General features: G+C 48.3%; 6 protein-coding genes across 7 annotated transcripts in view; 1 reads left to right on the top strand and 5 right to left on the bottom strand.

Moving 5' to 3' along the window:
* LOC148671851 (NACHT, LRR and PYD domains-containing protein 1-like) overlaps positions 1 to 21,589 on the bottom strand; it is a 260,967-nt gene that overhangs the window by 26,412 nt on the left and 212,966 nt on the right. Inside the window, exons 3-4 of one of the 2 annotated variants that reach the window (XM_088632760.1) lie at positions 16,666 to 16,798; positions 14,180 to 15,049 (exon numbers count right to left, since the gene is read on the bottom strand). The exons of the other annotated variant lie outside the window; for it this stretch is intronic. Of the exons in view, the coding sequence (XP_088488886.1) occupies positions 14,180 to 15,049; positions 16,666 to 16,696 (901 nt within the window). The 5' untranslated portion in view covers positions 16,697 to 16,798. The remainder of the gene's footprint in view (positions 1 to 14,179; positions 15,050 to 16,665; positions 16,799 to 21,589) is intronic. 2 annotated transcript variants of the gene reach the window in all.
* Positions 1 to 21,589, bottom strand: part of LOC148671858 (uncharacterized) — a 239,517-nt gene that overhangs the window by 114,605 nt on the left and 103,323 nt on the right. The gene's annotated exons all lie outside the window — the stretch shown is intronic.
* The window catches only part of LOC148671859 (GTPase IMAP family member 8-like), a 372,703-nt gene that overhangs the window by 260,119 nt on the left and 90,995 nt on the right, over positions 1 to 21,589 (bottom strand). The gene's annotated exons all lie outside the window — the stretch shown is intronic.
* LOC148671861 (uncharacterized) overlaps positions 1 to 21,589 on the top strand; it is a 153,326-nt gene that overhangs the window by 79,781 nt on the left and 51,956 nt on the right. The gene's annotated exons all lie outside the window — the stretch shown is intronic.
* On the bottom strand, positions 8,296 to 12,989 carry LOC148671864 (uncharacterized). Its single transcript, XM_088632780.1, has 2 exons — positions 10,845 to 12,989; positions 8,296 to 9,273 (listed from the first exon to the last, which is right to left on the bottom strand). Exons 1-2 carry the CDS (start codon positions 11,764 to 11,766, stop codon positions 8,777 to 8,779), a joined length of 1,419 nt encoding a protein of 472 aa, XP_088488906.1. The 5' UTR covers positions 11,767 to 12,989; the 3' UTR covers positions 8,296 to 8,776.
* LOC148671863 (uncharacterized) lies at positions 18,078 to 21,344 on the bottom strand. Its single transcript, XM_088632982.1, has 4 exons — positions 21,326 to 21,344; positions 21,079 to 21,184; positions 19,222 to 21,002; positions 18,078 to 18,184 (listed from the first exon to the last, which is right to left on the bottom strand). The coding sequence occupies exons 1-4, from the start codon at positions 21,342 to 21,344 to the stop codon at positions 18,078 to 18,080; spliced, it is 2,013 nt and encodes a 670-aa protein (XP_088489108.1).

The raw sequence follows: 21,589 nt of genomic DNA, 5'->3' as shown, positions 1-21,589 counted from the left end.
TTACTGCTGATCACTACTTAATAAACCTTGAAGTTTAACGGACAACCTGCAGATCTCCTGTTTTTGGTTTTTATATCGTTTTTGTGAGTCACACATCCAGAACACCCTTTCATAACGCATCTGTACGCCCTGTTCTTGCATTTCTTTGGTTTAGTTTCTGCTCACTTCCCCTGGAGTGAAACACGCCTCCAAAATAAGTGTTTATAAAACTTTCATTTCTCTTTACCTGAACTCAAATAAACCTGCAAGAACACGTCATCATACAGAGCTTCAGCACAGCGTATTTCCTGTCACTTATTTTTATACTGTATTACTGTATTTGAGGTGTCATCTGAACCGAAGCAAACCTCGAAAACACGTCATTACAACATTGTTTCTGTCGATTTTAGCAGTGGTGATGCAAACCTCCAATATAAACGGTTTGAAAACGTCGTCTCTGTTCAGCTGAAGTGCAGCAAATGTGTGAATCGGTTTTTAGTTCATTTATTGATCAAACTGTTTCTATCAGCTTGTGTCTGTGAAGGTGAAGTGTGAGACGATTCTGTCATCAGGAGGGAGGGCCACAGCAGTACAGCAGAGAGAGCCATCACTGTTACCCACATACTCTCACACCGGTCCCATGTAGAACTGCTGTATTAAACTGTCTGGTGAAGAGACGCGTCTGACTTGTCATGATCAGGACAGGTCACAGTAAACATGCAGAAAGTGATGGTGAATTCTCGTTTCGCCTTTCTCTTATTTACTCGTTGTCAAACACCAGTCTGTGTTATTGTGCGTTTTGAAAAGTGGTTGTCGATTTCTTTAAATGTTTCATACAAAAATGCTATTTGGAAAATAACTAATTAGATATTCCCCTTGACTGAGGATGTGTACAGTCATCCATCAGGACTGGTACATTTAAAAATGACAGGAGAGAGCGCCACCTACAGGCGAAAGGCCACATCACAGCAGCAACGTGTGAACAATAAGACTTTCACACCCAAAAACCACAATATCTCCACAACCCCATAAGCACAATGATAAAAAGACTTCTACACAATTTCACCACAAACCCTCCCCGAGCACAATGATAAAAAGACACTTTTACACAATTTTACCACAAACCGCGAGCACAATGATAAAAAGACACTTTTACACAGTTTTACCTCATTGATAGACACTTTTACACGATTTCACCTCAAACAGCCCGAGCTCAATAAAAGACACTTATACACAATTTTACCACAACCCCCTCGAGCTCAATGATCAAGACATTTACAAAATTTCACCACAAACCCCCTGAGCTCAATGATAAAGAAACTTTTACACAATTTTACCTCAAACCCGTCGAGCTCCATGATAAAAAGACGCTTTTACACAATTTGACCACAATCCCATCGAGCACAATGATAAAAATACAATTTTACCTTAATGATAGACACTTTTACACAATTTCACCACAAACACCGCGAGCTCAAAGATAGACACTTTTACACAATTTCACCACAAACACCGCGAGCTCAAAGATAAAGACACTTTTACACAATTTCACCAAAAAGCCCCCGAGCCTAATGATAAAAATACACTTTTAAACAATTTCACCTCAAAACCCCGAGCTCAATGATTAAAAGACACTTTTACACAATTTGACCTCAAACCCACCGAGCTCAATGATAAAGACACTTTTACACAATTTTAACCTCAATGATAAACAGACACTCTTATATCACCACTTACCTTGGTGGTGGTGGAGGGGAGTCCTCATTCTGTAAAGCGCGTAGAGTGGAGTGTCCAGAAAAGCACTATATGAGTGTAAGCAATTATTATTACACAATTTTACCTCAAACCCCACGAGCTAAATGATAAACAGACACTTTTGACACAATTGTACCTAAACCCGTCGAGCTCAATGATAAACCGACACTTTTGACACAATTTTACCTCAAACCCGTCGAGCTCAATGATAAACTGACACTTTTGACACAATTTTACCTCAAACCCGTCGAGCTCAATGATAAACCGACACTTTTGACACAATTTTACCTCAAACCCGTCGAGCTCAATGATAAACAGACACTTTTGACACAATTGTACCTAAACCCGTCGAGCTCATTGATAAAAATACACTTTTGACACAATTTTACCTCAAACCCGTCGAGCTCAATGATAAACCGACACTTTTGACCCAATTTTTCCTCAAACCCGTCGAGCTCAATGATAAAAAGACTTTTGACACAATTTTACCTCAAACCCGTCAAGCTCAATGATAAAAATAGACTTTTGACACAATTTTACCTCAAACCCGTCGAGCTCAATGATAAAAACACACATTTTACACAATTTTACCTCAAACCCGTCGAGCTCAATGATAAACCGACACTTTTGACAATTTTACCTCAAACCCGTCGAGCTCAATGATAAACCGACACTCTTACACAATTTCACCATAAACCCGTCGAGCTCAATGATAAACAGACAATTTTTACACAATTTGACCTCAAACCCGTCGAACTCAATGATAAAAAGACACTTTTACACAATTTTACAATGATAGACACTTTTTACACAATTTCACCACTATTGTTCCAACCCCCAAAAAGACAAAAGTGACATGCCTGAATGATTACCGCCCAGTAGCATTAACATCTGTGGTGATGAAATGCCTGGAGAAGCTGGTGTTGTCACACATCAACTCCTCCATCACAGAGTCCCTGGACCCCCTGCAGTTCGCCTACCAGAACAACAGATCAGTGGATGATGCTGTCTCCCTGGCTCTGCATACAGCCTTGGAACACCTGGACACTAAGAACTCGTATGTGAGAATGCTGTTTGTGGACTACAGTTCAGCATTCAATTCCATCATACCCAGTCAACTGGTGACAAAGCTCAGGGGATTAGGTCTGTGCAACTCTGTCTGCAACTGGCTGCTGGACTTTCTTATCGAGAGACCACAGGTGGTGCGGATAGGCAATAAAACATCAACACCACTCACCCTGAGCACTGGAACCCCACAAGGCTGCTGTCTGAGTCCAAGGTTGTACTCCCTATTTACTCACGACTGCACAGCAAGACACAGCAACAACCGCATCATTAAGTTTGCCGATGACACCACTATAATAGGACTGATCAGTGATGATGACGAGTCCACTTACAGGGATGAAGTTGTACAGCTGCTTAGGTGGTGTCATAGCAATAACCTGGACTTGAACATAAAGAAAACGAAAGAGCTAATAGTGGACTTTCGGAGACACAGGCCACACACTCACAGCCCACTCAGTATTGATGGAACGGAAGTGGAAACAGTCACCAGCTTTAGGTTTTTGGAATTCACATCTCTAAAGATCTAACCTGGACTGTGAACACTGACTCTATCATGAAGAAGGCTCAGCAGCGCCTTTATTTCTTGAGGTGCCTCAAGCGATGGGGGATGCCAATACATGTGTTGGTGAACTTCTACCGCTGCACTATCGAGAGCGTCCTCACCAACGGGATCACCGTGTGGTATGGCAACACCTCTTCGCGAGAAAGAAAGGCACTGCAGAGAATGGTCAATATGGCCCAGAAGATCATCGGCTGCGGTCTCACCAAGATTAAACAGCTCTATGAGGACCGCTGCCGTGGTAGAATTCTGGCCATCACAGAGGACAGTCACCACCCAGGGCATGAGCTCTTCACCCCACTGCCCTCAGGCAAGAGATATAAGAGCATACGGACACTTACCACTAGATTCTTCAATAGCTTCTATCCACAAGCAGTGAGACTGGCGAACACATTTAGCCATCCCCCTCGGACCACACCTACGCCATCACCATCTGCCTCATTGTAATTTATTTATTGTACATCTCCAGTCATTGTTTACACGTCTGCATTGTTTACATTCAAACTGCATGTTTACTTGCACATTGTCTATTGTTTGTTTGTACATTGTCTTGATGCACTGTTTGCACTTTGTTTTGTTTTTTACACTTGTTTTACAATCGAGAGACTTTCTGTAAGTAAGAATTCCATTGTACCAGTACCGGTTTCATATGGCAATAAAGTTCAAGTTCAAGTTCAAACCCGCCGAGCTCAATGATAAAAAGACACTTTTACACAATTTTAACCTCAATGATAAATTACCTCGGTGTTGGTGGAGGGGAGTCCTCATTCTGTAAAGCGCGTAGCGTAGAGTGGAGTGTCCAGAAAAGCACTATATGAGTGTAAGCAATTATTAATATTACACAATTTTACCTCAAACCCCCCGAGCTCAATGATAGATACTTTTACACAATTTTACCTCAAACCCGTCGAGCTCAATGATAAACAGACACTTTTAAACAATTTCATCAAACCCCCCCACCGAGCTCAATGATAAAAAGACATTTTTACACAATTTTAACCTCAATGATAAACAGACACTCTTATGTCACCACTTACCTTGGTGGTGGTGGAGGGGAGTCGTCATTCTGTAAAGCGCGTACAATGGAGTGTCCAGAAAAGCACTATAGGAGTGTAAGCAATTATTAATATTACACAATTTGACCTCAAACCCCACGAGCTCAAAGATAAAAAGACTTTTACACAATTTTACCTCAAACACCCTGAGCACAATGACAAAAACACACATTTAGACAATTTGACCTCAAACCCCATGAGCTCAATGATAAAGACACTTTTACACAATTTTACCTCAAAACCCCCGAGCTCAAAGATAAAAAGACTTTTACACAATTTCACCTGAAACCCCCTGAGCTCAATGATAAAAAGACACTTTTACACAATTTCACCTCAAACCCGTCACACTTACAAAAAAAAAAGACACACTTACCTCGGTGTTGGTGGAGGGGAGTCCTCATATCCTGTAAAGCACATTAAGTGGAGTGTCCAGAAAGGCGCCATATACAGATTCAGCCAAGCAAATCATTATGTCATACCGCGGTACGTGATTGGCCGGCCAAAATGACCGACAGGGGCGCTCGTGGTGCGTTGGTCGGTCGTGGAAAGATTTCATCATTTGATCTCTTTACTGTGCACATTTTAATCTGCTTAGTATTGAATATTTATATGGAATTTTACCACTAAAGGGAAATTTTAGTAGCTGAGCATAAAAGGAATAGGAGCATAACGCATCTGAAGGTCAGATGCGCTCTGTGAGAGAAGTGACAGTTTCAAGCTTGTCTGCAGATACGCTCGATACCGGAGTAAACAAGCACACTTTTCGAACTGGGTTAATAGGGAGTATAAGATGGAAGTGCGTATCTACAAGAATGAAGGCCGGTCTAACTATATTCACGCACTGTGTTGTTTCAGTGCTGGTCACTCCACTGCCTCGGTGGCGTGATCGCTGAACTGAGGTCGAGTGTTCAAACCCAGCTGGCGCCATCAGTTTCCTTTGAACAAATATTATTGGCATTATCTTGACATTTTTTATATTTCTGAACATCACCACATGTTCGTGCTGTGTGCGGTCCTGTAGGGTGCAGATTCAGGTACAAAGGTTGTTATCGCATCTCTCTCTCTCTCCGGCTTCACAGGTATTTTCAGCGTAAACTAAGGGCGAGTCCGCCTCCCCCACTCACATGTCCTCTTAGAAAAACAGATTCACAACACGCAGCTGTGTCAGTCTTCTGTGTGTAAGAAAAATCGGTCTGAACACCATGGCTGCTGGTTTTAATGAGCTGCCGAGTCAACAATACTTTAATCTTCCTGCTGTCAGCAGTGTTGTGAGTATAGCTGAGCCTCACCTGGATGAAAACAGGACATAATGCATAATCAGCAATCAGGTGATGGAGACTGTGCTGCTCTGCTCTTCCTCTGGTGATCTACAGGCTGTATTTCTCTCGCTGTGACCCTGTGGGTCTAGTCAGTGCGTCATTACGCAGCGATGAGAAACCGCAGGTTTAAAAGAGAGAAAGAGCTCACTGATTAATACCACTGGACATTAATACAGTGACAGAGAGAAGCTCAGATCACACAGCAGGACCTCACACCCGGGGACTGATCTGGGATCTGGGATCTGGGATCTGGGACGGTCGAGTGTGAATTGTGGGGCTCTAGCTGTGCTGAACAGCTCTTGAGCACACTGGAGTCTCTCAGTGACAAGACCACGGGCCTCTTTCCTTCCCTACATCCTCAGAGTAGAACAGAATTGATGACCGTGCTAAACTGAATATTATTGATGACTAAGAGTTCATGCCAACACCTAACTTTCTTAACGCGAGAAATACCGCTCAACACGGCTCCGTGTGAAAAACCCGTCGATCACCAGAGGGAGCAGGACAGCGCAGCCTCCAGTCACCCAGAGGAATAAATGTGAAATGAAAGGACACAGGAAGGGCTTCAGAAACAGACGAGGCTTTATTCTCTCGCCCACGTCAGGAGCCATCAGAAGCTGGTTACAGTAACGGTCAGCAAGTCCAAGCAACTCGTTACAATTACACGGCCGTTTGGCCGCGGTGAACGTGGATTCTGTCTGTGAAAAATAACTATTTCATGAAACACGCGTTTCATTTTAATCAAGATGGGGGGCAAGGGGGTCTTCATCAAATATTCAAATATTGTAGGGTTACACGTTACAGGACTCCCGTCTCCTGTGGAGACACCTGTGGGGTCGTGTCAGGGCAGAAGTCCCACATTGTAAACCAGTGTAAACTGGGACTGGGACCAACCCGGATCAAGACCAGACCTGAGAGCTTCAGGACTCTCTCCCACTGGTGTCCTTTTCTCTCTCTCTGTCCTGTGTCCTAACAAACCCCACTAATCCCCCATGTGGGAAAGAGGACCCGCTCGTCCCTCCTGTCCTGTCCCAGTGTCGCCGTCACTGGGACTGGAGCAGCCGGAGAGGAGACGCACTTCCAGAACTTTCCTTCCCGCTCGGCTCTTCCCCTCCTGAGGAAAGAGCATCTTCCCACACAAACAGCCCGTTTCTCTCGGAGACGCCCGCAGCACAGGGGGCCTTTTCCCAGGACACCAGGACTCCCCTCGTCTGCGGAAACACCCGGGAAGAGCCTCCCAGCCCACAGGAGGGGAGTCCCAGTCCTTCCCGGGATTTCCAGGACAGGAGCGGCTCCTCAGCTGGGAATAAAACCGCCCCGAGAGGAGCTCGAGCGCTCGGGCTCGGAGCGTCGCTTAGCAACCGGCGCCGCAGCGGCACCCGGAGGACGAGCCGGAAGCGGGTTTTGGCGCCAGTTCTGCTCTTTGATTACCGGCTCAGGAGAATAAAGTCGATATAAAAACATAAAAGTCCATTTCTCTCTCTCCTCTGTGGAAGCCGTGTCCGCCAGGGAGTGAAAAGAAAAAAAAACGCGCCGCGGTTTCTCGCCGTTTTGGCTTTAGATCTCGAAATTATGACTTTTCTGACTCGAAATTGCGAGATATAAAGTCCCAATGACCAGAAATAAACTCGTGATTCTGAGATTGTAAGTCGCCGTTGCGAGATATAAAGTCCCAATGACCAGAAATAAAGTCGTGATTCTGAAATTGTAAGTCGCAGTTGCGAGATATAAAGTCCCAATGACCAGAAATAAAGTCGCGATTCTGAGATTGTAAGTCGCCGTTGCGAGATATAAAGTCCCAATGACCAGAAATAAAGTCGTGATTCTGAAATTGTAAGTCGCAGTTGCGAGATATAAAGTCCCAATGACCAGAAATAAAGTCGTGATTCTGAGATTGTAAGTCGCCGTTGCGAGATATAAAGTCCCAGTTGCCGGACGAGCCGGTTCTGCTCTTTGATTATCGGTTCAGGAGAATAAAGTACACAGATACACATATACACACACTGTAACTCAGGTGGGTAGCTGCGTCAGCATGCGTAGGCTGCAAAGGAACAAGTAATAGGTTTATTCCATGCTGAAAAAAAGAAGAAAGAGAACACAACGTTTCGGCCGTGGAGCCTTCTTCAGGTGTCGAGGCTCCACGGCCGAAACGTTGTGTTCTCTTTCTTCTTTTTTTCAGCATGGAATAAACCTATTACTTGTTCCTTTACATACTGTAACGCCCAGTTGTGAGGAGGAAGCGCCCCTAGGCGCTCATAGTACCGCTGGGCATGCTGGGAGTTGTAGCTAGGGAGAGTCTGAGGGTCAGCACGATGACCAGCGGCTGACCCTACCTGTGTAATAATGTCATAGTAGTGTCTTATAAATGTATAGCTTGTTGTTAAGTCGTTAAGTAATTACCACCCTAAAGATGTGTGCGTGTTCCGTCATGTGTGTGTATATTCTGTGGTTGATAAAGAATAAAGTCTGGTTCGTTTATCGCATCTCCACTGGTCCTTTGTCCTGAGAAGAACCTGTAAATGCTACAATACATTCTGTTACATACAAATATACAATGTCAGAATTATATCCAAAAGTATTCATGACATTTATATATATACACAAAGAATAGCAAAATACAAACATGATCAAAATAAAACATTATTTAAAATGAGTTTTTCTTCACATGGGACACTAAGGGCTGGTTTTCAGTGAGTCGGATCTCTTATGAGGAAGAGATCAGTGTTTCAGTGGAAAGTCCTCACTCTGTGTCCAGGAAGTATCCGGTCCTCCCCTCCCGCTGGGAAAGACTGTGTGAATCAGTGACTGACCTGCGGCAGTGTTTCTGTGTCTCTCTGTCACTCCGATAACACTGCCTGAGCTCCTCCTCTCCCTCTCCTGCTCCTGTCTCAGTGTCTTCAGCTCTCTCAGCTCCTCGATCTCCTGTCTGTTTCTCTCTCCTGTCTGTGGGCTGTGTGTGCTTTTGTGTGTCTGCGGGCTGTGTGTGCTCTTGTCTCAGTCATCTTCTGTGACCTTCTTCTCGATGTGCTGCTTGTGGTCCTCAATCACTCTCCTGTATCTCCTGTGTGTCTCTGATGCCACACAGTGAGTCTGTCTATCACTGTGTTTTGTCTCTCTATTCTCTCTAAATATCTCTCTACTGCCTCTCTCAGGTCCTCGATCTCCCTCCTGCAGCTCCTGTGCTCCTGTCCTGCGGGCCGTGGGCGCTCTTGTGTGTCTGCGGGCTGTGGGTGCTCTTGTGTGTCTGCGGGCTGTGTGCGCTCTTGTGTGTCTGCGGGCTGTGTGCGCTCTTGTGTGTCTGCGGGCTGTGTGTGCTCTTGTGTGTGAGTCTGTGCTGCTCTGGGTTCTCCTCCCAGTAAAGCTCCTATCTGAGCTCCTACTGCAGCTCCTATCACTGTTCCTGCTGCTGCTCCTGTTGGGCCCCTCAGGGCTCCTGCTAGGGCCCCTATTGCTGCCCCCAGTCCGGCTCCCAGCGGCACCAGTCTCAGCTCAGAGGGGCGGGGCTGGAGTCCGGGTTCGACTGCAGGGTCTCCTTCACTCACTGCAACAGGAGGAGAGACAGGAAGGGAGGTCACAACTGACACATTTACTACTCACTACCAAACAAGCTAGAGATCAACGATGATGAATCTCATTTCTTTATCCAGCTGATTTCTGAAGGATATAAAATTTCAACAGTACAGCAGAGCTGTCTGTACAAGACACCCACCACTCTGGGTAAAACAGACCTTCATGTGCTCAGTCCTTAAAAGTACAACTGTACAACTCAGGAACAACACCAAACTTGTTAGGATATAAACTTGACCTATTCCTCATTCTTGGTAGAAGTTGTGTTTCTCCTCCATATAGACAGGGGCTTCTGTAACAGCTCACAGTCCATTGGTGGGACTGAAACACAGTAAAGTTTGACACTAACACCTGGTGCAGCAAAACCTCTAACGAAAGAACATCATGTCTGTAAAATCACAGAACTTCAACACTGTTCTCCTGGTACAGCATCCTCACACCTGCTGTCCTCCAACATGACTGGACCAGCTGTCCTCCTGGTCTAACAGGACTGGACCTGAACCACTGGACCGGCTGTCCTCCTGGTGTAACAGGACCAGACCTGAACCACTGGACCAGCTGTCCTCCTGGTCTAACAGGACCAGACCTAAACCGCGGGATCAGCTGTCCTCCTGGTCTAACAAGACCGGACCTGAACCACTGGACCAGCTGTCCTCCTGGTCTAACAGTACCGGACCTGAACCACAGCTATAAGTAAAATTGATTTGTACAAAATTAAATTAAATGTGGTATATATTTTGATGTGTACTATTGAAATTTGATTTTCAGATCAAAGGGTTAAATTTGAGCAAAAGCACAGAACTGCAGCATCTGTCTGTGGAAATGATTTTCTAGACACGATTAGTCATGCTTAGTGTCATTCAAGACAGATGAGAAAACTCCTGAGAGCAGTGAGGAAACTGAGATAGCCATCAGACTGCAGACACCCTCCACAGGTCTGAGGTGAAAACACCTCCATCCAATACGCCAGAGACCTAGAGAGGAGACCTACAGGGGCAACAGTGCAAGATGCACAACTCTCATGGGCTGTTGTCAGGGAGAAGAAGTGGAAACTCCTGAGCGTTTGAGCCCCTTTGAGCTGCAGAGGAAATGACACCCAGAAACACCCGCAGACGGAGAGCCGCCGAACGTGGCTCACAGGATCATATCAGGGGTCTGGGGGCGCCGAGGAGTCGCAGACTGAAAGTCGTGTAAGAGACGTGTGACCAAGTAACTCTGATTCACTTCACTGCTGCTGACCTGAAACTGGGGGGACTGAACACAGAAAGTCTTGTCTGTCAAAGTTTAACTGTGGAAATGCCGGCCGTCTGTGCTAGAGACTCATATTTAATATGCAATCATATTCTGTTCTTTTGTGTCAAAAACAAATTCCAGCAGTACTCGGCAAAAAGCACATATCGCCCCTCATGGTCCCAATACTAAACTGATTCACTCCTGAGTCAGGAGAAAGATCTGGAGCCTTGTGAGCAGATCTGTCTCTCTGGAAGTTGCCCTGCAGAATTTACCCCACCCTAACTGGGCATCCACCACTGCTGGGGTACTTACTCTGACCCGGCTCCAGGCTCTGAGGCTGGGAGGACTCCTGCAGCTCCTTCACTTTCCTCTGCAGCTCCCCTTCCCACCTCTCCTGGATCTCCGCCTCCTTTCTCTGCAGCCTCCTGTCGTACTCCTCTCTCAGCCCTTCCTCCCACTGCCTCCTCAGCTCCTCCGTCCTGCTCCTCTCCTCCTGCGCCTCTCGCTGCTGCTCCCTGTATCTCTCCTCCAGCTCCTGCTCTTTCTGATGGTGCTCCCTCTCCAACTGCTGCCTCAGCTCCTCCGCCCTCCTCCTCTGCTCGTCCTCCAGTTCCTGCCTCAGCTCTGCCTCCCTCTGCTGATGCCTCAGTTTCAGCTCCTCCGTCTGCCTCTGCAGCTCCTGCCTGCCCTGCTCTCTCATCCTCTCCTCGTGGAGTCTGAGCTCTGCCAGTCTGCTCTGCTCCTCCAGTGAGTATCTCTGCTCCAGCTCCTCCACTCTCCTGAGCTCCTCAGCCCTCCTCAGCTCCAGCTCCTGCTCCCTCTGCCTGCGATCCTCCTCCAGCTGCCTCCTCAGCTCCTCCTCTCTCTTCCTCTGCTCCTCCTCCTGCTCCTTCCTCTTCTCCTCCATCTCCCTCTGCTGCTGCTGCTCCAGCTCCTGAACTCTCCCCTGCAGTCTCTCTTCATACAGCTGCTTGATCTCGTCCACCTTCCTCCACAGCTCTGCTTCACACCTCTGCTGGGCCTCCCCGCGGTCTTGGCCTCTGTGCTGCTGCCTCAGCTCCTCTATCTTCCTCTCCTGCTCTTCTTCAAGCTCCCTCTTCACGGCCTCCATCCTCTCCCTCAGTCTCTCTGCACACTGGGTCCTGGTCTCCTCCGCCTTCCTCAGCTGCTCCTCAGTGAGTTTCAGGATGGTCTCCTGCACCCTCCTGTGCTGCTCCTGGTATCTGAGCTCCATCTGCTCAGCTCTGCTGCGCTGCTCCTCCTCGTACCTGCGCAGGAGCTCCTGGTGCTGCGTCCTGTAGCGGAGCTTGATCTCCTCCGTCTTCTCACACTGCTCCTGCTCCAGCCTCTGCCTCTGCTCCTGGTACTGCAGCTGCAGCTCCTGCTCCTTCCTGCGCAGTGTCTCCTCCTGCTCTCTCCTGAGAGCCTCCAGCTGCTCCGCTCTCCTCCTCTGCTCTTCCTCACTCCTGCGTCTCAGCTCCTCCGTCTTCTGACGCAGTTCTGCCTCGTACTCCTCTCAGCTCCTGCACTTTCTTCAGAAACTCCTCCCTCTCCTTCCTGCCCTCCTCCTCCACCTCTCTGTATCTGTTCTCTCTTTCTCTCAGCCTCTCCTCTGCATCCTGGTCCACTAAGAAGCCCAGACTGTTTCCTGCCACCATGTCCTCGATCTTCTCCAGCAGCTGTCTGACCTGAGTGCGGTCGCCCGTGTCCATATTGTTGAGAACATGATACCTGTTCCCACAGCTCTCTAAGAGCTGCTGCAGGTCTCTCCCCTGTGTGTCAACGTACTGCTGCACTGTCTCCTGTCCCAGACTGTCCCCGTGGGTAAAGAGGACGACACATGAGAGGAGACCAACCTCTCCACAGGTAAAAGGAGTACAATTTGCTCAAGTCATTTCTTGACAAACTTAAAAGTCATTATAATAATAATAATAATAATAATAATAATAATAATAATAATAATTGCTTACACTTCTATAGCTCTTTTCTGGACACTCAGAGCTCTTTACAGGTCATGGGGATCCCACCACCGCCACCAGTGTGCAGCCCCACCTGGATGATGCTCCAGTCCTCTCCCCACACACCAGCTCTCAGTTCAGAAAGCCAGTTCAGAGAGGGGGGGTTATTAGGAGGCCATGATGGGTAAAGACCAGGGGGTTAATTTGGCCAGGACACCAGGGTGACACCCCTTATCTTCTCAAGAGACACCCTGGGATTGTTAATGACCACAGAGAGTCAGGACCTCGGTTTGACGTCTCATCCGAAGGACGGCGCCTGTTTACAGTCCAGTGTCCCCGTCACTATACTGGGGCATCAGGACCCACACAGAGCGCAGGGTGAGAGCGCCCCCTGCTGGCCCCACTCACACCTCTCCCAGGAGCAGCCTCAGTGTTTTCCCAGGAGTCTCCCCTCCGGGTACTGGCCAGGCTCACACCTGCTGGGCTCCAGTGGGGGGGAGCTGGGAGTTGCAGGGTGATAGGGCTGCTGGCCATTATGAAAGAAACTTACAGAATGAACATCCGGGAATTATTCTTGGGCATCATGCCCAGAGTCGGCACAAGTACATTCTCCACCCTGACTCTGAACATCGGCGTTCCCCAGCGCTGCAAACTCAGCCCTCTCCTCTGTTCCCTGTTCACCCACTACTGCGTCTCCAGGAACAAAACAAACTCCATCATCACGTTTGCGGACGATACAACGATCATCAGCTTGATCACGAACGCTGATGAGTCCGCCAACAGGAAGGAGGAGGTAGAAACGCTGACATCATGGTGTCAGGACAGCAGCCTCTCTCTGAACACCAGCAGAACTAAGGAGCTGATGGTGGACCACAGGAACAGACCAGGCACCCATTCACATCAGTGGGTCCGCAGTGGTCCAGATTCTCAAATTCCTAGGTGTCAACATCACAGGCGACCTGACCTGCACCCACCACACCAACCCCGTAGACAAGACAGCGCCTGTTCTCTCTCCCCAGACTGAAGAAGTTCAGCCTGCCTTCACACATCCTGACCAGCTTCTACAGCTGCACCACTGAGAGCATCCTAACCGGCTGCACCACTGCCTGGTGTGGTAACTGCTCCGCCCACTAGCTCAGGGTCCTCCAGAGGGTGGTGACACTGGCTCAGAACACTACCGGCTGCACTATTGAACACAGGGGATATCTACTGTGTTAATGCCTCAAGAAGGCCAGGTCCATCCTCAGGGACCCCAGTCACCCTAAACACAACTTGCTCTCTCTACTACCATCTGGAAAATAGTACTGAAGTATCAGACCAAGACCACCAGGTGTCTGAACAGCTCCTTGCCCCAGGCAGTAAGACTGCTGAACAGCCAACCACAGCAGACACCTGCAGTTACCTCCTTGAACTGACAGGGGGCACTGGCACTCTCAGGACACCTACGAAGAGCACTAAATACCTCCTACCCTGTACCCTACCACTGTCAGGACACCTAAATACCTCCTCCCCTGTACCCTACTACTGTCAGGACACCTAAATACCTCAATACCTCCTACCCTGTACCCTACAGTACAGAGTGGAGCACAGTATGATTTTAATTCCTAACAGGACACAAGATGGTTGAATCTCTCAGTCTGATGACCAGTAAGATCAGTGACTCAGTAATACAGCATCAATCACACTCACTCTCGGGAGGTTCAAGTTCTTTACTGTTCCTCCTCTTGACAGGCAGTCTGGGCTCCTCTGTCTCTTTCTCCAGCTCCTCTTCCTCCAGTGTCTTTCTCATCTTCTCCTTCAGCTCCTCTTCTCTTCTGCTCCACTCCTCCTCCAACCTCTGTCTGAGCTCATCTTCTCTCTCTCTCTCCCTTCTTTCATAATTCTGTCTCAGCTCCTCTGTCTCTCTCTGTCTGATATATTTCTCCAGTTCAGTGTTTATTTCTTTGATGTCAGTGGTGAAGTACTGCCCATAGTTTCCTGCCACCATGTCCTCTATCTTCTCAAGCAGCTCTGTGACCTGAGTGCGGTCGCCCCTGTTCTTGTTGTTGAGAACATGATACCTGTTCCCACACTTCTCCACCAGACACTGGAGCTCCTTCCCTCTTCTCTCAACGTGCTGCTCAATGGTTGTGTCTCCCAGTGTGTCCCCCCAGGTGAACAGCACTATTGTGTGTCTCCACACTCTCTCACTGAGAAGCTCCAGATGTTCCTCCACTGATCTCCAGTCTGTGTCTGAGTTCACATTAATCACCAGGAGGAGAGCATGGGGTCCTGGGGGACACAGAGACACAATCTTCACAACCTCCTGTCTGATCTGCTGTGGATCATTCCTCATCAGCCACACATCCCAGTCTGGAGTGTCGACCACAGTGATCTGCCTCCCAGCTACTTCACCCTGTCTCTTCTCACACTCCTCAGTTCCTCTCTTAGTGTCAAACTCCTCTCTGCCCAGGATGGTGTTTCCTGCTGAGCTCTTCTCAGACCATCTCTGGCCCAGCAGCACGATCCTGATCTCTGAGTGACGCTGTGGTGCCTCATGGGAATCAGCCTGTCCCTCCCCTGTCAGAGAGAAAGATCACAGATTATTTACATGATAAAGTTCTCATCATACATATTTTCACTCTTCATCCCATTTCAAATTTATGATAAAAACGTCTCTATATCTTTCCTATTGTCCCTGCCCTGTGAGAGAGGAAAATCACAGATTATTGAGATTATATTTCTGTGTATTCTCTCTGGTATACAAAAATGTTCTGTTAATGTTAGACAAACTGTATTCTTACAACATTCTTATTCTGTATTCTTACAATTTATATTAAATATTTTTTATTTTAACTGTTCTCTCAATAGTACATGTTTATTTTTCATCAGGATTTTGTTTCTTAGAATAGTTTAACCTCACTGAAAGGTTAGATTTCTCTGATCTGATAAACAACACAGACATTTTTTCCATCACCTTCCTTGCTCATCTTTACCAAGGGTGCCAATACTTCTGGAGGGCCCTGTAGAGTCCCACTAACACTCAGTGTCCAATGGCAGTTCAGACATATTTGGGACTCCTGTGTTCAGTATGAACCTTTATACCACCTTATTTTAAAAACACATGTAAAAAACTGTAAAATCATTCAGTCAATCCTGATTCTTCAGTAGTGAGTCTAAAATGTCACATTTCATAAAGACATGTTTGGGACTCAGCCACCTGGCTGGGAAATCTGTGTGTTGTATAGTTTCAAACCGCTTAGAAACTAACTACTGTGATGCACACTGAAGAGAACTAGCATGATGTTAGTTTAAAAACAGTGAAACTGACAAGCTGGAGGAACTGAGTCTCTTTATTCTGAAGGGAGTGTCCCACACTGACAGGGTGAAGATAGTGAACCATATATATATATACAAAATATTCAACATCCTCAGTGACAGTCAGTCACCATTAAAGACCAGTTAGATATTGACACCTCAGAGTTCCTCAGAATTAACACTGAAACTCAAAGCAACACTAAGACTTAAAATCAGGAGTGGGAGGCTCTACTGTACACAGAGGGGGGTGGGAGAGGGGAACAGGCTGATACCCTGGCTTCTCTCCAGACACAGCTGGATGAGCTCCTCCAGTCAGGACAGCAGGCTCTACTGTACACAGAGGGGGGCGGGAGAGGGGAACAAGCTGCCCAGTCAGGACAGGAGAAACAGCTGCACGAGAACCTGGAATCACTACTAATTATGGGCCAAATAAATTCCTCTGTTGTTCATCTGTACTGATTCCTCTCTGGTATTATCAGCTGTACAATAAACACGGCCTCTGAGCAACAAACAGGAAACGATCATATCTGAGCTTGTCTGAGCATCATGAATACTAACATTGTGAATCCAATACCATCAGCACACAGTCAGGTTTTACATCAATCATTTTACCTTAAATAAACACCTCATTAAAATATTTAGTACATTCCAAACAGCTTAAGTTTACAGTACCGATCTCCGATCTTTGACAAGAGAAAGTGAAAGTAAACCAGCTCCTGTCTCTCTCCTAGTTCAGATCCCGTGTGTCTGACAGACAGAACACACTCTCAGCAGACAGGAAGACACTTCTCCAGCTGCTGCTGTGCTCTGTGACAGAGAAGAGACCCTCAGTGACTCCCTTACCGACACTCTGACAGGCAGAACAAGAGAAAACTCACCAGGGCTGACCGCTGAGCTCTCAGACGCCATCTCTCTCTCTCTCCTCCTGCTGATCTGAGGGAGAAGGACTTCCTGTTCTCTTCAGGTAAAGGTGAGCTCACCTGAGCAATGAAGACTCTGCTCTGGCGCCACCTGGTGGATCAGTACAAATGAAACTTAATAAACTGCCAGGAAAATTCATAACGCATCTCTTCACTCTGGAAACATTCAACATGAAAATACTTTTCACGTGTAAACTCTCATGAGAGTCGTGTTGTTCCAGTAACAGGCAGGCTCTGTCAATCCATCAGCTGCTGCAGGTGAAAGGCTCAGGAAATCCAGAAATTTGAAAAGTAACTGAGACCAATTGCACGAGTGTCTTTAATACAACGATTAACTGCGAATGGACTGAAAAAGACTCAGTTTTAAACTCACTTCCCCTGTGAACCTGCAGCACTGAGGCAGTGTTTTCTGAAATGTGCCCATATTTAGAAGAGCTAATACTTCACATGTGCATTAAACACATACTCTTTGGGGAACAAACGTGCAAAAACAATTTAAAAGAAACGAGTAGTATTTAGGATTTAGAGAAACAGGTAAAAACATCACCAAGGATCTCAGAGAGTCTCCTTCCCTGAGGTCTTTCACATCCAGACTCTAAACCTTCCTCAGTAAAAGAGCTTTAATTTCCTGTGTCAATCTGCTGTTTCCTCTCGGTGCGGATTCTTCCTCTGCAGAGCACGATAAAAACCTCTTTTAAAGGCGCTATACGAGATGAATATTAATGTCCATCTTCCATCTCACTTCAGGGTTGTTAATTTACCTGCGCAGAAATGAGGAAGTATATATATATAAACAAACTCCGGATGTAAAAAGTCAATCGTGCTGTTTTTCGAGAGTTTCTCCACAAAGCTGTATTCCAGGCCACACGGATCAGGAGAGAGAAATTGTTCGGGGATGTATAAACAGTTTAAAAGAAACGGAGATGTTTTAAACAGGCTCCGCTGTACGATGAGCTTCGAAAATGCAACATTTCTCGCTAAACCGACACATCGTGAGAAGAGAGAAGAGTTCGGAAGTATCTCCTCACCTTGTGCCTTGTGAAATTCTCTGGGCTCGACCCCCTGTTTCGGCTGCGATGCCGTCGAGCGATCATCTGCTGTGAGTTCCCTTGTGGTGTCCCCATGTGACTGCGTGTGCCCGTGTCACTGCTGTGTGTGACAGTGGATTCCTCTCCGTCGCCCCTCAGGCGTTCCTGGGTCTCCTCTCCGTGGTGCAGCTGGACTGTAAAGAGTGCGCTGGAGAGGATTGAGCTGCTGCGGTGAAGGAGTGTGAGATGTGCTGAATGTGAGACTGACGAGCGCAGGCGAGCGGCGGCTCTCGCCTTCCTCCTGAACTTCGGTTTGAAACCTCATGAACGCTCTCGGCAAGGTCAGTCGGTCGGTGTCCTTAAATGTTTTGATTGCCTGTTATTCCTCTCGTCGTCCAGGCAGGGCTGTTGAGTTCCGCCCGTCTTCGGCACGTTCAGAGAGACCGACCCTGTGAGCGCACACGGGGGAGAGAGAGAGGAGGAGCAGGCCCCACTTCCAGCCTCTCGCTCTTTCACAGCCCCGTACCTGAGGACCAGAGCGTCTCTCGTCAGCAGGGCCTCGCGCCTGCAGGTGACTGAAGTGTGCTTTTATATACAGGTGAGAGAGAGTGCACAAGAATCGTCAGAAGTCAACACTGTTCGTTAGAGATGGATGATGTCCAAGGTCACCCAGAAATAGAGCACGACAGGTCACTCAGAGGAAAGCTATTTTTAATTTTTCACCGGCGTATGGATCTACCAAGTACAGAAGCCAGACAGAAAACATTGAAATGCAATTTGAAATTCACACTGACGTGTTGAGAACTGTTCCTTAGAAGCGTTTGATCTGTGTTCAGATCTTCTGCTAAGGAGATGTGGTCAGGAAAGGCAGAGACGCCTTCTCTCGTCTGACCATTGTCTGCAAACCCTGAGGTGTCCTGCGGTCTTTATAATCTATAACCACACTTTCCCCTGTGGACGTTACATACTGTAGATCATCTGTTGCAGCAGGATGCCGATTGATTTGAAAGGCAGCTTTATCTCGACAGCATGAGAGAGAGGCCAACATCAGTCTGGCTGGAGGTCTGGTGAAAGGAAAGCTTTGAATTTAGAGAATTTAAAATGATTTTTGTAGATTTTAAAACTAAGGGATTGAGTAAAACTACGTTATTATTTTATTTCAGTTGAACTATTAGGAACAGTTATTTTACAAAACCCGAACATTGTTCTGTGTTTTGGTTTACTCGAGATTTAACGCAAGATGGAGTTCTCAGCAGGTGTGGAACGTGTTCACTGTCCTGCAGGAGTTCTCGGGCGGTGTGGAATGTGTTCACTGTCCTGCAGTCCAGGCTCTCACTACGGAGCTCGCCAGTTTGACGTCTTGAGCGATTTTTCTCAGCCTCTCGTTTCTCTCCCTCACGACCCTGCGCTCCTCCGGCAGCAGTTTCTCGTTGTTGGCGATCTTGGCGAGGATCTCGGCGTGATGTTTCATCTTGCGTAGGTCGGCGATGCGGTCCTCGAAGTCCAGCGTCATCCATGACGGCGCAGAGATTGGGAAGGAAACATCCTGAATGGCACAAAACCAGACAGTTGTTGCAGTTTGTTGAGAGATGCTTGGTGTTCTTCCGTTTCGGGACCAGCTCCTCAATCTCTGTCTCGAAGTTCTTGCTCTGCTCCATGTTGGCCTGCTCGTTTTCCAGACATGCCCTGATCTTCTTCATTTCGCTCAGCTTCGCCAGCCCGGCCGAGATCTGAGGCAGCAGGCTCGCCATCGCTATCTCCAGCCTCTCGCGCTCCTCCAGGACTTTCTTCGTCAGCGCCAAGTCCTTCCCCTCTGTCTTCTCCAACGTTTGGAAAAACCTCTTCAGCTGCTTCACGTTGTTCGTCCAGACAATTTTCTCCAGCTTGTTGTCGTCCTCTTCCTCGTCGTCACTCCCGGAGCCCTCCCCGTTGGAATCGTTGTCGGGCCTCTCGTTTTGCGTGTAAAGGGCGGAGTTGTTAAATTCGAAGTGCGTCGCTTTGCCCTTCCGGTTCTTGCGGCAGGGCAGGCCCGCGGCTTCGATGGCGCCCAGGACGGGGATGTCCTTCCCGTCCACAAACGTGACGAGGACGAGGATGTTCTCGGCGATGTCCTTCCCGAAGATGGAGAGGATGGAGTCGAAGACGTACTGCTGGATGGAGGTCAGCCGCGCCAGAGACGCCTGAACCACGAAGCACACGGCGTCGATGTGGTCCACACTGCCGGGGCTGGTAAAGAAGCGCTTCACCTGCTCTGTGATCAGCTTGTCCCGAGAGAGTCCCCGCGTGTCTCCGAACCCCGGGGTGTCGATGACCGTGAGGGAGTAGGGGACGAGGAATCCCTCCTGGTTGTGGAGCTCGTAGGACGTCACGATGGAGGTCTGACTCTCCGCCTGCGAGCGGTTGGTCTCCTCGTGGATCAGCTTGAATCGAAACCGATCCTCCCACTGCACACCCAGGATGTAATTGATCATCGCGTTGATGAGGGTGGTCTTCCCTGCCCCCGTGGCCCCCAGAAGGATGATGACCTTATTGTTCCCTTCTTCTACTTTCCTGCCGAACGCGAAGCGCTGGAAATGCTGCTCGTCGGTGGGCTCCTGTTCCAGCGACAGCCTGTATAAGGAAGGATGCCCGCGCTCTATCAAAGTGGAGAAGTTTAGGAAGTGGTCGCTCTGTACTTTAACACGACTGACGTCCCCTGACTTGACTCTGCTGTCCTTCGGGATTGTTATTGGAGTCTCGGGGCTCGGTGGACTCTTGCCTTCTTTGCCACAGTCGGAATAAACCCGGACTATGTAGGAACTTCCTTCCCTCAGGTTCTCCAGAGTGCACACCCTCCCTCTGGCTTTGAGCTTCGTCCATGTTTTGCTGTCTTGCTCGTCCGTTGCCCCCTTGAAGACCTCTCTGTATTCAACTTCGTAGGAAGTAACGCTGACTCCCTGTCCCACAGAGGTGGGCATGTCCCAGGTGACCGTCATGGAGTTTGGTCCTGTTGATTTCTGCTGAGGAGCTCCGGGGGGGGCTGAAGGAAGCGTCTTGCAGGAAGGAGTTGCGTCGCTGGTACAGCCGACTCTGGGTTTGCAAACCGCCCGACAGCCGAATCGATACGAAGCGTTCAGGTCCAGCCCCGACACGGTGAACTCTGGCTTGTTGTCATCAGTGTCCACTTGTGTGTGGAACGCCAGCTGGACGGAGTTGTGCAGAGTTGTCAGCACGACCGGTACCCAGGGCTGGGAAGGCAGCTCGAAGTGCTTGCTGGCCAGAGCCCCCCTTTCGAAGAGGGAAACGGAAGATCCGATGTGGACCTCATCGTAGATTGAAGCTCGCCTCTACATTCAGAGCAGACGCCTTGTCCTCCGTGGAGTCGGACGCAATGATCTGGAAATCTGTGTTCGGCTGAGGACGCACGTCGATGTCTTTCTGCAGCGTCTCGGCGTCCCATAACGTGATTCCTGCGGGGAGACAAGAAATAGAAGATGTGTTAATAGGGCTTTGCAAGCTTGTCGCACTACAGGGAGTGATCTTTCAGCTGTGCGGTCAAGTGTCGCTGTAGCGTCGATGGTGGTCTAGTGGTCAGGATTCGGCAATCTCACTGCCGCGGCCCAGGTTCATTTCCCAGTCAGGGAATGTCAATACTCTTCTGGGGCAGAGCGGTGGCTCTGTGGCTCAGGATCCGTTCCTGTGGCTGGAAGGTTGCTGGTTCAAATCCCGCAGCCAGCAGAGGAATCCTACTCCATTGGGCCCCTGAGCAAGGCCCTTCACCCCAACTGCTCCAGGGGCGCTGTCCAATGTCTGACCCTGCACTCTGACCCCCAGCTTTTCTCCCTGTCTGTGTATCTGTCTCATGGAGAGCAAGC

Source organism: Lepisosteus platostomus, chromosome 5 (assembly GCF_059453375.1).
Source record: "Lepisosteus platostomus isolate fLepPlt1 chromosome 5, fLepPlt1.hap1, whole genome shotgun sequence".
In the NCBI taxonomy this organism is placed as follows: domain Eukaryota; kingdom Metazoa; phylum Chordata; class Actinopteri; order Semionotiformes; family Lepisosteidae; genus Lepisosteus; species Lepisosteus platostomus.
Note: the sequence above shows the minus strand (reverse complement) of the source record. Positions and strands in the feature narration are given on the sequence as shown.